Source organism: Lontra canadensis, unplaced genomic scaffold (assembly GCF_010015895.1).
Source record: "Lontra canadensis isolate GAN:19392208 unplaced genomic scaffold, GSC_riverotter_1.0 scaffold36, whole genome shotgun sequence".
In the NCBI taxonomy this organism is placed as follows: domain Eukaryota; kingdom Metazoa; phylum Chordata; class Mammalia; order Carnivora; family Mustelidae; genus Lontra; species Lontra canadensis.
Genome location: NW_022631030.1, coordinates 4,038,529 through 4,049,205, shown reverse-complemented (window position 1 = coordinate 4,049,205; position 10,677 = coordinate 4,038,529). Strand labels below are relative to the sequence as shown.

The 10,677-nt window shown below is 49.5% G+C and overlaps 1 protein-coding gene and 1 long non-coding RNA gene across 5 annotated transcripts; one reads left to right on the top strand and one right to left on the bottom strand.

Moving 5' to 3' along the window:
* Positions 1–2,960: 2,960 nt before the first annotated feature.
* On the bottom strand, positions 2,961–5,078 carry LOC116874200. The gene is made up of 3 exons (XR_004383947.1): positions 4,888–5,078; positions 3,886–4,015; positions 2,961–3,155 (listed from the first exon to the last, which is right to left on the bottom strand). It is a non-coding gene; the product is annotated as an uncharacterized LOC116874200 (long non-coding RNA).
* A 314-nt stretch (positions 5,079–5,392) lies between these two features.
* On the top strand, positions 5,393–10,209 carry DPAGT1 (dolichyl-phosphate N-acetylglucosaminephosphotransferase 1). Of its 4 annotated transcripts, XM_032868697.1 has the most exons (9): positions 5,393–5,757; positions 6,092–6,212; positions 6,386–6,599; positions 6,848–6,994; positions 8,245–8,329; positions 8,685–8,873; positions 9,186–9,273; positions 9,433–9,588; positions 9,667–10,209. In XM_032868697.1, the coding sequence occupies exons 1-9, from the start codon at positions 5,597–5,599 to the stop codon at positions 9,730–9,732; spliced, it is 1,227 nt and encodes a 408-aa protein (XP_032724588.1). In that variant the 5' UTR covers positions 5,393–5,596; the 3' UTR covers positions 9,733–10,209. The 4 variants fall into 4 exon arrangements, with proteins under 4 accessions (XP_032724588.1, XP_032724587.1, XP_032724591.1 ...); XM_032868696.1 differs by having other exon boundaries at positions 9,433–10,209; XM_032868700.1 differs by lacking the exon at positions 6,092–6,212 and having other exon boundaries at positions 5,678–5,757; positions 6,402–6,599; positions 9,433–10,209.
* Positions 10,210–10,677: the final 468 nt, after the last annotated feature.

Genomic DNA, 10,677 nt, shown 5'->3' with positions numbered 1-10,677 from the left:
CCATACTGAAACCGGGGTTCTCCCCTTCCCCTGAGCTCTCACAGCAGGAGTAACTTCACTCACTTGAGATACCGTCTCTGACTTCCTCTGCGCAGCTTAGATTTCTACAGTTTAGACGCGTTGTGGGGGTTAAGAAGGACCTGAACTCCGTGGATAGCGTCGCCCCCTTCTCTCAACACCGCCAGGCTCAGCACCTTCCCATTTCTTGGCCTAAACTAGGCCCTGGATAACTAAGTGCAGAGCATCCCTCCTAGATAGAAGTGCCTGGCAGTAGTCCAGGAGCTACCGACCGGAAAGAACCTGAACCTGGTAGACTCTGAGAATAGAACATGGAATATTAAGCCCCCTTCACCACCACCACCTCCCTCCCACTAGGAGCTGGGATTCAGGAACACCCTATTAACCTCCTTGCTCGTGTGGGTTTGTTCTGGAGATACTTCCCAAGCCTGGGGCTGTTTCTGTTTTTAAAAATAATATATTTCCATAGTAACAGCTCCTGCCTTTGGAGCACGTGTAGAAGAGGTGGTAATGAGAAGGGAGCTGGCAGTGTAGCCATGGACTATCAATAGATTTAGCAGAAAATGTGATGTCATCCAAATATGTGATATCCCAACAAATACACACAAAATGATGCTACAGGTACACTCTGGCCCCAGGATCCATCCTTTTTCCTAGATTTGAGGGAGTAGATTCCATCTGTATAGGACAGGGGCTTGTCATTTCCCTCTGAAGGGAGGGGGAGGGAACTCTTGCAACAGGATTCAAAGGAACCCTCATTCCCCAAGAGACCCTTCTTCTCCAGCTACATATGGCCAAGGGTTCAGCTCCCAGATAGGCAACAGGGAAGGTATTAATCTCTCTCCCCAATCTAGTCAGTAAGTCCAAGGAATGAATATCTGGGAATACAATGCCTTCTAGAGTGTGGGGCTGCAGAGCTAGGCAGGATCTGGCAGGTCAGCAACAGGGTTCCTGAACCAGAGGAAGCGGTGGGGTAGCCTGGGATGCTAGGAATTCACTGTAAGGAATGATGGGGAGATGGCTGGTGATGGACAAGCCTTGCTATAGCCCTGCCCGTGCATCATCACTGGACACCAAAAATCATGGAAGATTCCTAGCATTTTTTTAAAGTTTATTAATTTTTTAAAAATTAATCTCTACACCCAACATAGGGCTCAAACTCAGGATCCTGAGATCAAGAATCTCATGCTCTTCCAACTGAGGCAGCCAGGTGCCCTGAGAATGCAAGTTTCTAATCATAAAGGGAGGAAAAGACATGCAATGAAGGGAGGAGAGAACTCAGGGCCAGACCCCAAGAGTAAGCTGTCATTGGGCAAAGTGGCTAGAGCTAGGGAAGCAGGTTATATAAGAAGTTGCCTAGGTGCACAGTTTCACTATGCAGACCCTCCTCCCCAGGAATCCTTCTTCAGGAACCCTCCAACCTCCTAGGGATCTCAGTTCTCTAGGGATCTGAGTTCTTGGATTTATTTCCTGAACTCCTCCACTAAGCACTGGGCTCTGGGTGGCCAGACACTGCTTCACGGTTCAGTCTCACGTGAGTCTCCCATGTTAGCCCCACTACTCTTCCTTCCACTTGTTACTTAGATCTCTAGCACTTATTCTGTCTTAGAGTCTAGCTGATTGTTTATGTCTGCTTTTCCCACTCACGAGGAAGCTGCTTTAGAGTGGTAACCCTGTCAGGCCGCTTGGGTGGCTCAGTCAGTTAAACGTCTGACTTCTGCTCAGGTCATGATCTTGGTGTCCTAGGATTGAGCCCCATGTTGGACACCCTACTCAGCGGGCTCCCTCCCTGTTCCCCTTCTCTCTCCCTGGCCCCCCTCCTCTTTCCCCTCCCCCTGCTCATGCTCTCTCTCTCTCATTCTCTCTCTCAAATATAAAAAAATCTTTGGGTGCCTGGGTGGCTCAGTTCATTGGGTGTCTGTCTTTGGCTCAGGTTGTGGTTCTGGGGATCTTGTGGGATGGAACCTACTCAATGGGGAGCCTGCTTCTTTCTCTCCCTCTGCTTGCTGCTCCCCCTGCTTGTGCTGGCATGCTTTCTCTCTCTCTCTCTCTTAAATAAGGAAATAAAATATTTTTAAAAAATATATAAAATCTTGGGGTGCCTGGGTCGGTCAGTTGGTTAAGCGTCTGCCTTCAGCTCAGGTCATGATCTCAGGGTCCTGGGAGTCGAGCTCTGCACTAGGCTCCCTTCTCAGTGAGGGACCTGCTTCTCCCTCTCCTACTCCCCCTGCTTGTGCTGACTCTCTCTGTCAAATAAATAAATAAAATCTTTAAATATATATATAAAATCTTAAGGAAAAAAAAGAGCAGGGACCCTATAAGGGCACCTTGGTGGCTCAGTTCAAGTCTTGGTTTTGGCTCAGGTCGTGATCACGGGGTTGTGGAACTGAACCCCATATCAGGCTCTATGCTCAGCGTGGAGTCTGCTTTGGATTCTCTCCCTCTCCCTCTGTCCCAACCCCATAAAATAAAACAAATAAACAAAATATTTTTTAAAAAAAGAGTGGGGCCTCTGTCACAGTCATCTGTCTTTTCTCATATTCAACCAAGGTGCTTTAATATGCTAAAGCAGACTCTTTGCTGGGGGGAAGGGGAGTGCATTTATATCACTTTGTGTCCTGGCAGTACTTAAAAGTTTCCCGCAAATATAGTAGGGATTAGTAAATCCTTTGTAATTTTAAGTCTAACAAGATATTCCATTATACATGCCAACACTAAGAATTTCTATATTGTTTGCATCTTTTGAAAGCTCATGTTATCTCAATGGAATGGGATATCTTGGGGCTTGCTTTCAGCTAATAACTTTTTTTTTTTAAGATTTTATTTATTTATTTGACAGAGGGAGAGAAACAGAGAGAGGGAACACAAGCAGGGGGAGTGGGAGAGAGAGAAGCAGGCCCCTCACTGAGCAGGGAGCCAGATCCCAGGACCCCAGGACCATGACCAGAGCCAAAGGCAGAGGCTTAACGACTGAGCCACACAGGCACCCCTCAGCTAACAACTTCTGATACACTGATAGGGGAGAAGCAGGAAGAAAAGGAAAAAGTAACTCAACTGCCTGGAAAGAGCCAGGGATAGGGTCCTGCAAGTGTCATTGCCCCAGACTATCCAAAGCTGTCTCATGGACTTTTTAGGCACTGTAAGACATATTTGGGACAGACTTTGATAGGCAATCCAACTTAACAACAGATTGGCCTTGCTCAGTGGGAGGCACTCAGGGCCTCCTAGTAGGAGACACGCATCTTAGATGTTGTTTACTCAGCCCAAGAAACCAGCAGAAGCCACCGACAACTCACCTGATCTGTGAATTCTAGGACCAGCTTTAACATTCAGGCAAATGTTTTGAATTTTTACCAGGAAAGGCACAAAATTTCAAGTGTGGCCAAGTCCTGTATTTGCTTCTCCTAATTAGGCTGATAATCAACTGGGCGTTTTCCATCATGGGAACAAAAATATTGTAATGCCAGTACCCCAGTAACCATGTTCTGATGGTAACATGTATATTGGATGAGGAATCTCTAGTGATTTGTCTTTGAACAAGTCCCCTCCCAACCCTGTTCCAGTGGGGGTTGTACGGGGGTTGGGGGGTGGCTAATGATCTCTGGAGAAGAGTCAGAGGTTCCTGATGCCAGGTTGGAAGGAAGATTTATTAGGACTGAACTCCTAATAAGGAAGGAAATAGATACGCTGTCCCTCCAACCTCCAGGGAGTCTCAGCCTGCTCCTGATCAACAAGATAACTGAATGCTGCCTCCTCTGAGGCTCCCACAAGCTCCTCCTTTCCACCTGCTCCTGGAGTCTCACTTCCCCTACTTGGGAGGCCCTTCCACGATTACCACCTACCGAAATCTTTGGAGAGACTACTTACCTCCCCTGGTCACAACTAATTGCTCTTTTCATGTGCTCCAATTGCCATTTGTCTTTCTTTAAGACACAGACTCATTGTGTGGGTGCCTTGTATACAGATATCTCTGTGTCCTTAGCCCCATGGGGATACTCTGTGGAATAGAAAACACTTGCCTCTAGGGAGTTTCCAGTCTAAAAGACACAAATGCATATGTACATGTACACACACACACATTATCTGTGGGATAAGAGGTACTGAAAATCTGGTGGAATACTATCAAGTATGTTACTGCGATTACTATATGTATATTAAGTATATTTCATACATGCACAGTTTTTGTTGCTAATTAGAGCTGCCTTCAAGTAGGAGGGACATTTAACACGTAGTTTAGTTTTGAGAGGCAGGAGAGACCATCTTTGGCCTAAAAAGAGTCAACCTGACCCTGACTTCTGGAGCAGGGGATTTCCAAGAGCGGACAAAGTGAGGGGATACTCAAGTTGTCTCCGTAGTCCCAGATGGTGGTTAACCTCTCTATGGGACGTAAATCACTTTCCACTGAGACCCCGCTGGTGAATGAAAGGGAATGAAGCTGGTGAACTGTTATTTGCAAGGACACAGGTGCCAAGCAGAAGACACCGTAACCTGGAGGAAGAGGGCCAGCAGGAAGCCACGTGTGGGGCTGAGTCTCTTGCTTCCTTAGCCACAGCCTCTCCTCCTCAGTTTGGGAGCTTGGCACAATGGAGGACCAAGGAAAGCCAAGTCCCGGGTTAAATTCAAGACCGGAGGGCACTGCCAGTCCCTTCAGCGGTGAAGTGCCCCGCTGGGTTGCTCAGCAACTACTGCTGCTGCGGGGGCAGAAGGCGGTGGGATGATGAAGGCGAAGTACCTGACTCGAGGACAAGAAAAACATGGAGTGGGAGGAGTGGGAGGAGTGGGAGGGACTTATCAAGTGTCTCGGCGGCTTTAGAATTTACAGCAGCTTCTGAAGTGTAGCTGCGTTCCCGGGAACTAAGCTGCGTTTACCTTGACTTCCGACTACGTTGGCAACAGGTTTTCTACCGCGAGCAGGAGAGGCTCCTCACCCTCGTCCCTCCTGCCTTCCCCGTTGCTTCCAAGAGCCATCTTCCCGCTCTAGGGGTAGCCCAGAGGAAACGCGGGGTACTGGCCCTTTAAACGTGACCGGCTGCGGCCGGCGGACCTAAAACTGACGTGGAACCAGGAGTAAGCCGTGTCAGACACGTGGGACAGGAGGTGTTCATCTTGGAACCGGGCAAAGAGTTTGTCCGCTTCGGGCTATACACTTTTAATATGGCGTTAGGAGAGTATCCGCTTTTGTTTTTCTGTCTTTAGTTGTTTTCCCAATACCCTCGTGGTGAACACTCTCAAATAAAGACACAGTTTAAAGGACAATTTGGGTCCCCCCTCTTTACGTGCCCATATTAAAAATGGCCGCCGCCGCCTTCCAGGACGCTGGTTGCTCTGCGAACAAGATCCGGGAGGAAACAGTGGGTATGCAAGTGCATGCAGTGGGGTTACAGCCGAGGTTGCGCTGTAGAGGCTCGCGGGAGTCCTGAGCGCGCCTCAAGTCAGAGTTGTTAGATTTCGTTCAGGCTGCTGTGGGAAAACCCAGCCTGTGGGGAGCGGACACTCCTCTCTGCCGGAGGCCCAAGTCTTCCGCCCGGCTTGTCCGTTAGCGGAGGAGGTGGCGGAGCGGGGCCCCTGCCTGGTCGTCATGTGGGCCTTCCCGGAGTTGCCAATGCCGCTACTGGTGAATTTGATCGGCTCGCTGTTGGGATTTGTGGCTACAGTCACCCTCATCCCCGCCTTCCGTGGCCACTTCATCGCCGCGCACCTCTGTGGCCAGGACCTCAACAAAACCGGCCGGCAGCAAATGTGAGCGGTGGCACCCGGGTCCCGGGCGGGAGGCAAGGGCAGAGGAAGGGTCCCGCAGGGCACGAGCGGGAAGTGGGGTGCCTGACCCCGCGGAGACGGAGCCCTAACTCTGCTGACAGGTCGGGATTCTGGGAGATGAAGGGCAGCACTGGCTAACACTGGGAAGGGATGTTGTGGTTGAGGGGACCCTCGGGTGTATCAGGGATTCCAGCACTGGTGGCCTTCCCCACCCCCTTCCCTCTTTAGATGGGCCCGCACTGGTGTGCCCGCACTAGTGAGTGACCACGCCCCCTTTCCTCTCCCTCCGCCCCCTCCCTTTGCTGCTGGGCCACAGCCCAGAGTCCCAGGGAGTGATCAGCGGTGCTGTTTTCCTTATCATCCTCTTCTGCTTCATCCCTTTCCCTTTCCTGAACTGCTTTATGGAGGAGCGGTGTAAAGCCTTCCCGCACCATGAAGTAAGTGGGTGAGTGGGGGCGGTTGCTTGTGGCCGGGGTCTGGAAGCTACCTGAGAGAGCTGGGGTTGTTTGGGTTTGGGTGGAGGGGCTGAGGAACGAGCAAAAAGACAGGTAGTTTTTGAAAGGTGAAGTGGGCGCAGGCTTGAGCTGTGACCTGCCCGAGCCTCCCCCAGTTTGTGGCCCTGATAGGTGCGCTCCTTGCCATCTGCTGCATGATTTTCCTGGGCTTTGCGGATGATGTACTGAATCTGCGCTGGCGTCATAAGCTGCTGCTGCCTACAGCTGCCTCACTACCTCTTCTCATGGTCTATTTCACCAACTTTGGCAACACGACCATTGTGGTGCCCAAGCCTTTCCGGCCCATTCTTGGCCTGCACCTGGACTTGGGTGAGTAGCCCTGCCACCGCTGCCCCTGTGGCCCCTACTTCAGGGCACCCTCACCCTGGGAGATATCTAGCAGAGCATCATTCCTGGTACTCCAGATTCTCCTCCAAGTGTCCCTGACTTATCCCTGTGTCTTCTAAGATCCTTTCTGTTGGTCCTTCGTCCAATCCTCTGTCCCTACCACTTTTTTCAGCAGAATATCCTTAAGTCCTCATTTCTATGGGTGGCACACTTCTGTCTTCTTCCCCCAGGGATCCTGTACTATGTCTACATGGGGCTGCTGGCAGTGTTCTGTACCAATGCCATCAATATCCTAGCAGGAATTAATGGCCTAGAGGCTGGCCAGTCACTAGTCATTGCTGCTTCCATCATCATCTTCAATCTGGTGGAGCTGGAAGGTAGGTGGGATTGGGAGTAGGGAGAGAAGAGAAGTCTGAGTGCTAAGGAAGTTGCCTGATACCTGGCTTTGGGGAGTTCTGGGGGAAAAAAAGCAATATATGAAGATATATTAAATGTAAAGAAAGAAAAATAGCAGCCCTGTCATTTTTAGTTGGATGGCACTAATAGGTAGGCCATAATCTTCTGTTGAATGTAAACCATTTCACAGAACTTCTAAGTCAGACAGGGTCAGTCTATGACCATGATATAGAGTAAACCCAGGTCCCTCCCTAAACATGTCCAAGTATAGACAGAACCACATTTTGTGCATCCTTCAAAGATGACTAAGGTCTCCCTCTTCTGGCTAACGGGAGCAATTGCTGCTTCCTTCTGATAACAGTTCCTGCTGTTTTTTAGACAAAACTGAGATGCTCACTTACACAATTACTTCCATTGACAGCACCCAGTCTAGGGCAAAACTCCATCTCCTTGCTTTCTCCCCAGAATCACTTAAAACAAATCCTCCTAATACCCCCTTACTGAGGCATCCCATGGTTGCCTGTGGTGTGTAATCTCCAATGTTTCCCTTGTTACAAGTCAGTAAACCCAGCTTTGAGTGCAGGTGTGTTTCTGGTGGTCTTTGGCTGATGGATATCAATGCTTATTAAAACTAACCACTTTTAGGGGCGCCTGGGTGACTCAGTGGGTTAAGTCACTGCCTTTGGCTCAGGTCATGCTCCTAGGGTCCTGGGATCAAGTCCCACTTCGGTCTCCTTGCTCAGCGGGGAGCCTGCTTCTCTCTGCCTCTCCCTGCCATTCTGTCTGCTTGTGTGCTATTTCTCTCTCTCTGACAAATAAATAAAATCTTAAAAACAAAAACAAAAACCAACCACTTTTAAAGCATTATCTCATTTAAATTTTGTAACATGTGGCAGGGGTTCTTGTGAACCATATTTTATGGTGGAGGAAACTGGGGGCAAGAGAATTTAAATGTGTCATGATCGAGGTCACACAGGAAGTAAAACTGGTATTCAAACCTAGGTCTGACTGATCTAAACCAAACTGAAGACAGTAACTCATTTACGAAGGGTTCTGAACGAGGGTGGAATATTAGGAATTGCCTGGGTGACACAAAAGGGGTAGTGAGTTCTTGACTTGGGAGACAAGGAGAGTACCCCTTGCAGCAGAACTTAGAGACAAAAATAGGACCCATATATGCAGGGAAGTACTATCAACTAACTTTTCCTTTCTTTTTCTCCTGCTTCCAAAGGTGATTGTCGAGATGATCATGTCTTTTCCCTCTACTTCATGATACCCTTTTTTTTCACCACCTTGGGATTGCTCTACCATAACTGGTAAGTGGGCCTGTGGCTAGGGGGATAGCTATGTGATTGTAGAATGAGTATGGTCCTGGCCATGACCCAGCTCCTGGAGAGGCTAAACCTGCACACACCTATGTTGAACGTTTTCTGGGTCTCTAGTTGGAAATATTCTAATTGCTCCCTGCCTACTCGCAGTTAGAAACAAGTGCTGTGGAGCCTCCAGAAGAGATGAATGCAGGGCCTTGGGTCCTGGACAGTTGCTGGAAGAGGTAGAGTCTCCTCTGGGCCAGACCTAGAGTCAGGGCTAGCCCAGGGCCCAGGGAGTGTAATGTGAGAGAAAAGATGGATAGTGCCTCCACCACTGGCTCAGATCCTCTCCCCCACACAGGTACCCATCACGGGTGTTTGTGGGAGATACCTTCTGTTACTTTGCTGGCATGACCTTTGCCGTGGTGGGCATCTTGGGACACTTCAGCAAGACCATGCTACTCTTCTTCATGCCCCAGGTGTTCAACTTCCTCTACTCACTGCCTCAGCTCCTGCATATCATACCCTGCCCTCGCCACCGTATTCCCAGGTAGCCTCTTTGGGGCTTGAAAGGGACATCGTAGCTTTTTCACTTGGGATGCGTAAAGCCAGCCTTATTCATCTGCTGTGCAAAGGGAGTGGGCCCAAAGAAGGGCTCTTTCCACATGGTTAACCCTTCTAAATTACAGAGCACATTCACCTACATAATTTAATTAGCTCTGATCACACAGTAGTAAGCAGAGCCAGAAATAGATCTTAGGTCGTTTGATGCCATGTTTGGTGCTCTTCCTATTAATTGACTACAGTGAGGAGAGTTCTTGGAGTAGTGGCCCAGTCACATAAAGCTCTCTTCCCCCTGCAGACTCAATACCAAGACAGGCAAACTGGAGATGAGCTATTCCAAGTTCAAGACCAAGAACCTCTCTTTCTTGGGCACCTTTATTCTAAAGGTAACAGGGTAACAAGGAGGTAAGGGTCTAGGCCGTCATTTGGAATTCAGGGACTGGGGATCCTAGGCCTGCATCAGATCCAAGGGGAGTTTGGAAGTACGAAGCAGATCTCCATTGCTGAAGCAGAGTTGAAGTTCTCTCCACCTCTGGCCCCTCCAGGTAGCAGAGGGCCTCCAGCTTGTGACGGTGCGCCAGAGCGAGCATGAGGATGGTGGCTTCACGGAGTGTAACAACATGACCCTCATCAACTTGCTCCTTAAGGTCATCGGGCCCATGCATGAGAGAAACCTGACCTTGCTCCTGCTGCTGCTACAGGTGTGGTCAAGGAAGGGCTTTATAGCTCCTTGTTTCCCTTTCTCCATGGTTCTGACTCTAGCGTGTTTCTCCTCACAGATCCTTGGCAGTGCCGTCACCTTCTCCATTCGGTACCAGCTTGTCCGGCTCTTCTACGATGTCTGAGTCCCCCGATGCTTGCCCTTTACTGCACAGTCTGCAGGGTTCCTGACTCAGGCCAACCTCTTTCCTAACCAGGAATGCTTCCTGGCCCAGGCCTCTACCCACCACCTCTTCTTCTCCCCCAGATTTTATACTTAGTGATTCCGTTTCGCTGTGATTATTGACGTCTTGGGCATGTCTTGCCCTCTACTGACTGTTGGACTTTGCCTGTGGCTTCCTTCAGCTGCCACTCTCCCTCTCCGTCCCGTCTTTACAGCCTGAGCTGGGATACTGCCACTTTTATGCAGTTATCCATGACTTGGACTCTCAAGGAAAATGTTGGGCCTGGGAATAGAACCCTGGCCAGGGGATAGGGACACAGGCTTTAAAATTACTTGATATTTGACTATAAATTAAGTATTCTGATTAGTAAGGGCAGACTACGAGGGTGGGGGGGGCCAGGTGCTCCCAGTGGTGACAATAAAGTATTGTCTTTTTCTTCTTGTTGTTCCTGTAGGTATATTTCCTCTATGGGCATTTGAGGGTAGGTTGGGAGGGTTGGTGGAGCCAAGAGGATGCCCATCCCTCTGCCCAGTCCTTTTCCTTTCAGCATAGCAGAAAGAAGTGAACAGAAAGAACTGAGATCAGACGGAACATGTTGAATAAATATTGAAATCCTCACACTTCAAGTGGCGGGGAGAGCCATAAGGTTGGAGTTACCTTTGTCTGGTGTGGGACAGAACTTTTTGAGGGGAACAGAGGGAAGGGATCCCATTTCCTCTCTCTTTCACTTTCCCTTTGCAGGATGGGAGGAGGGAGAAAGGAGAAGGAGAGTGACCAGACCTGGAAGGGGAGGCAGTGGCGCAGACCCCGTTCCTTTAAAAATCCTAGGCCCTCACAGATTTCCCAGAGTCTCTTGGGGTGGCTCAGACTCCACCCTCTTTGTCTTCCGGTTCTGGGCTCCAGTTG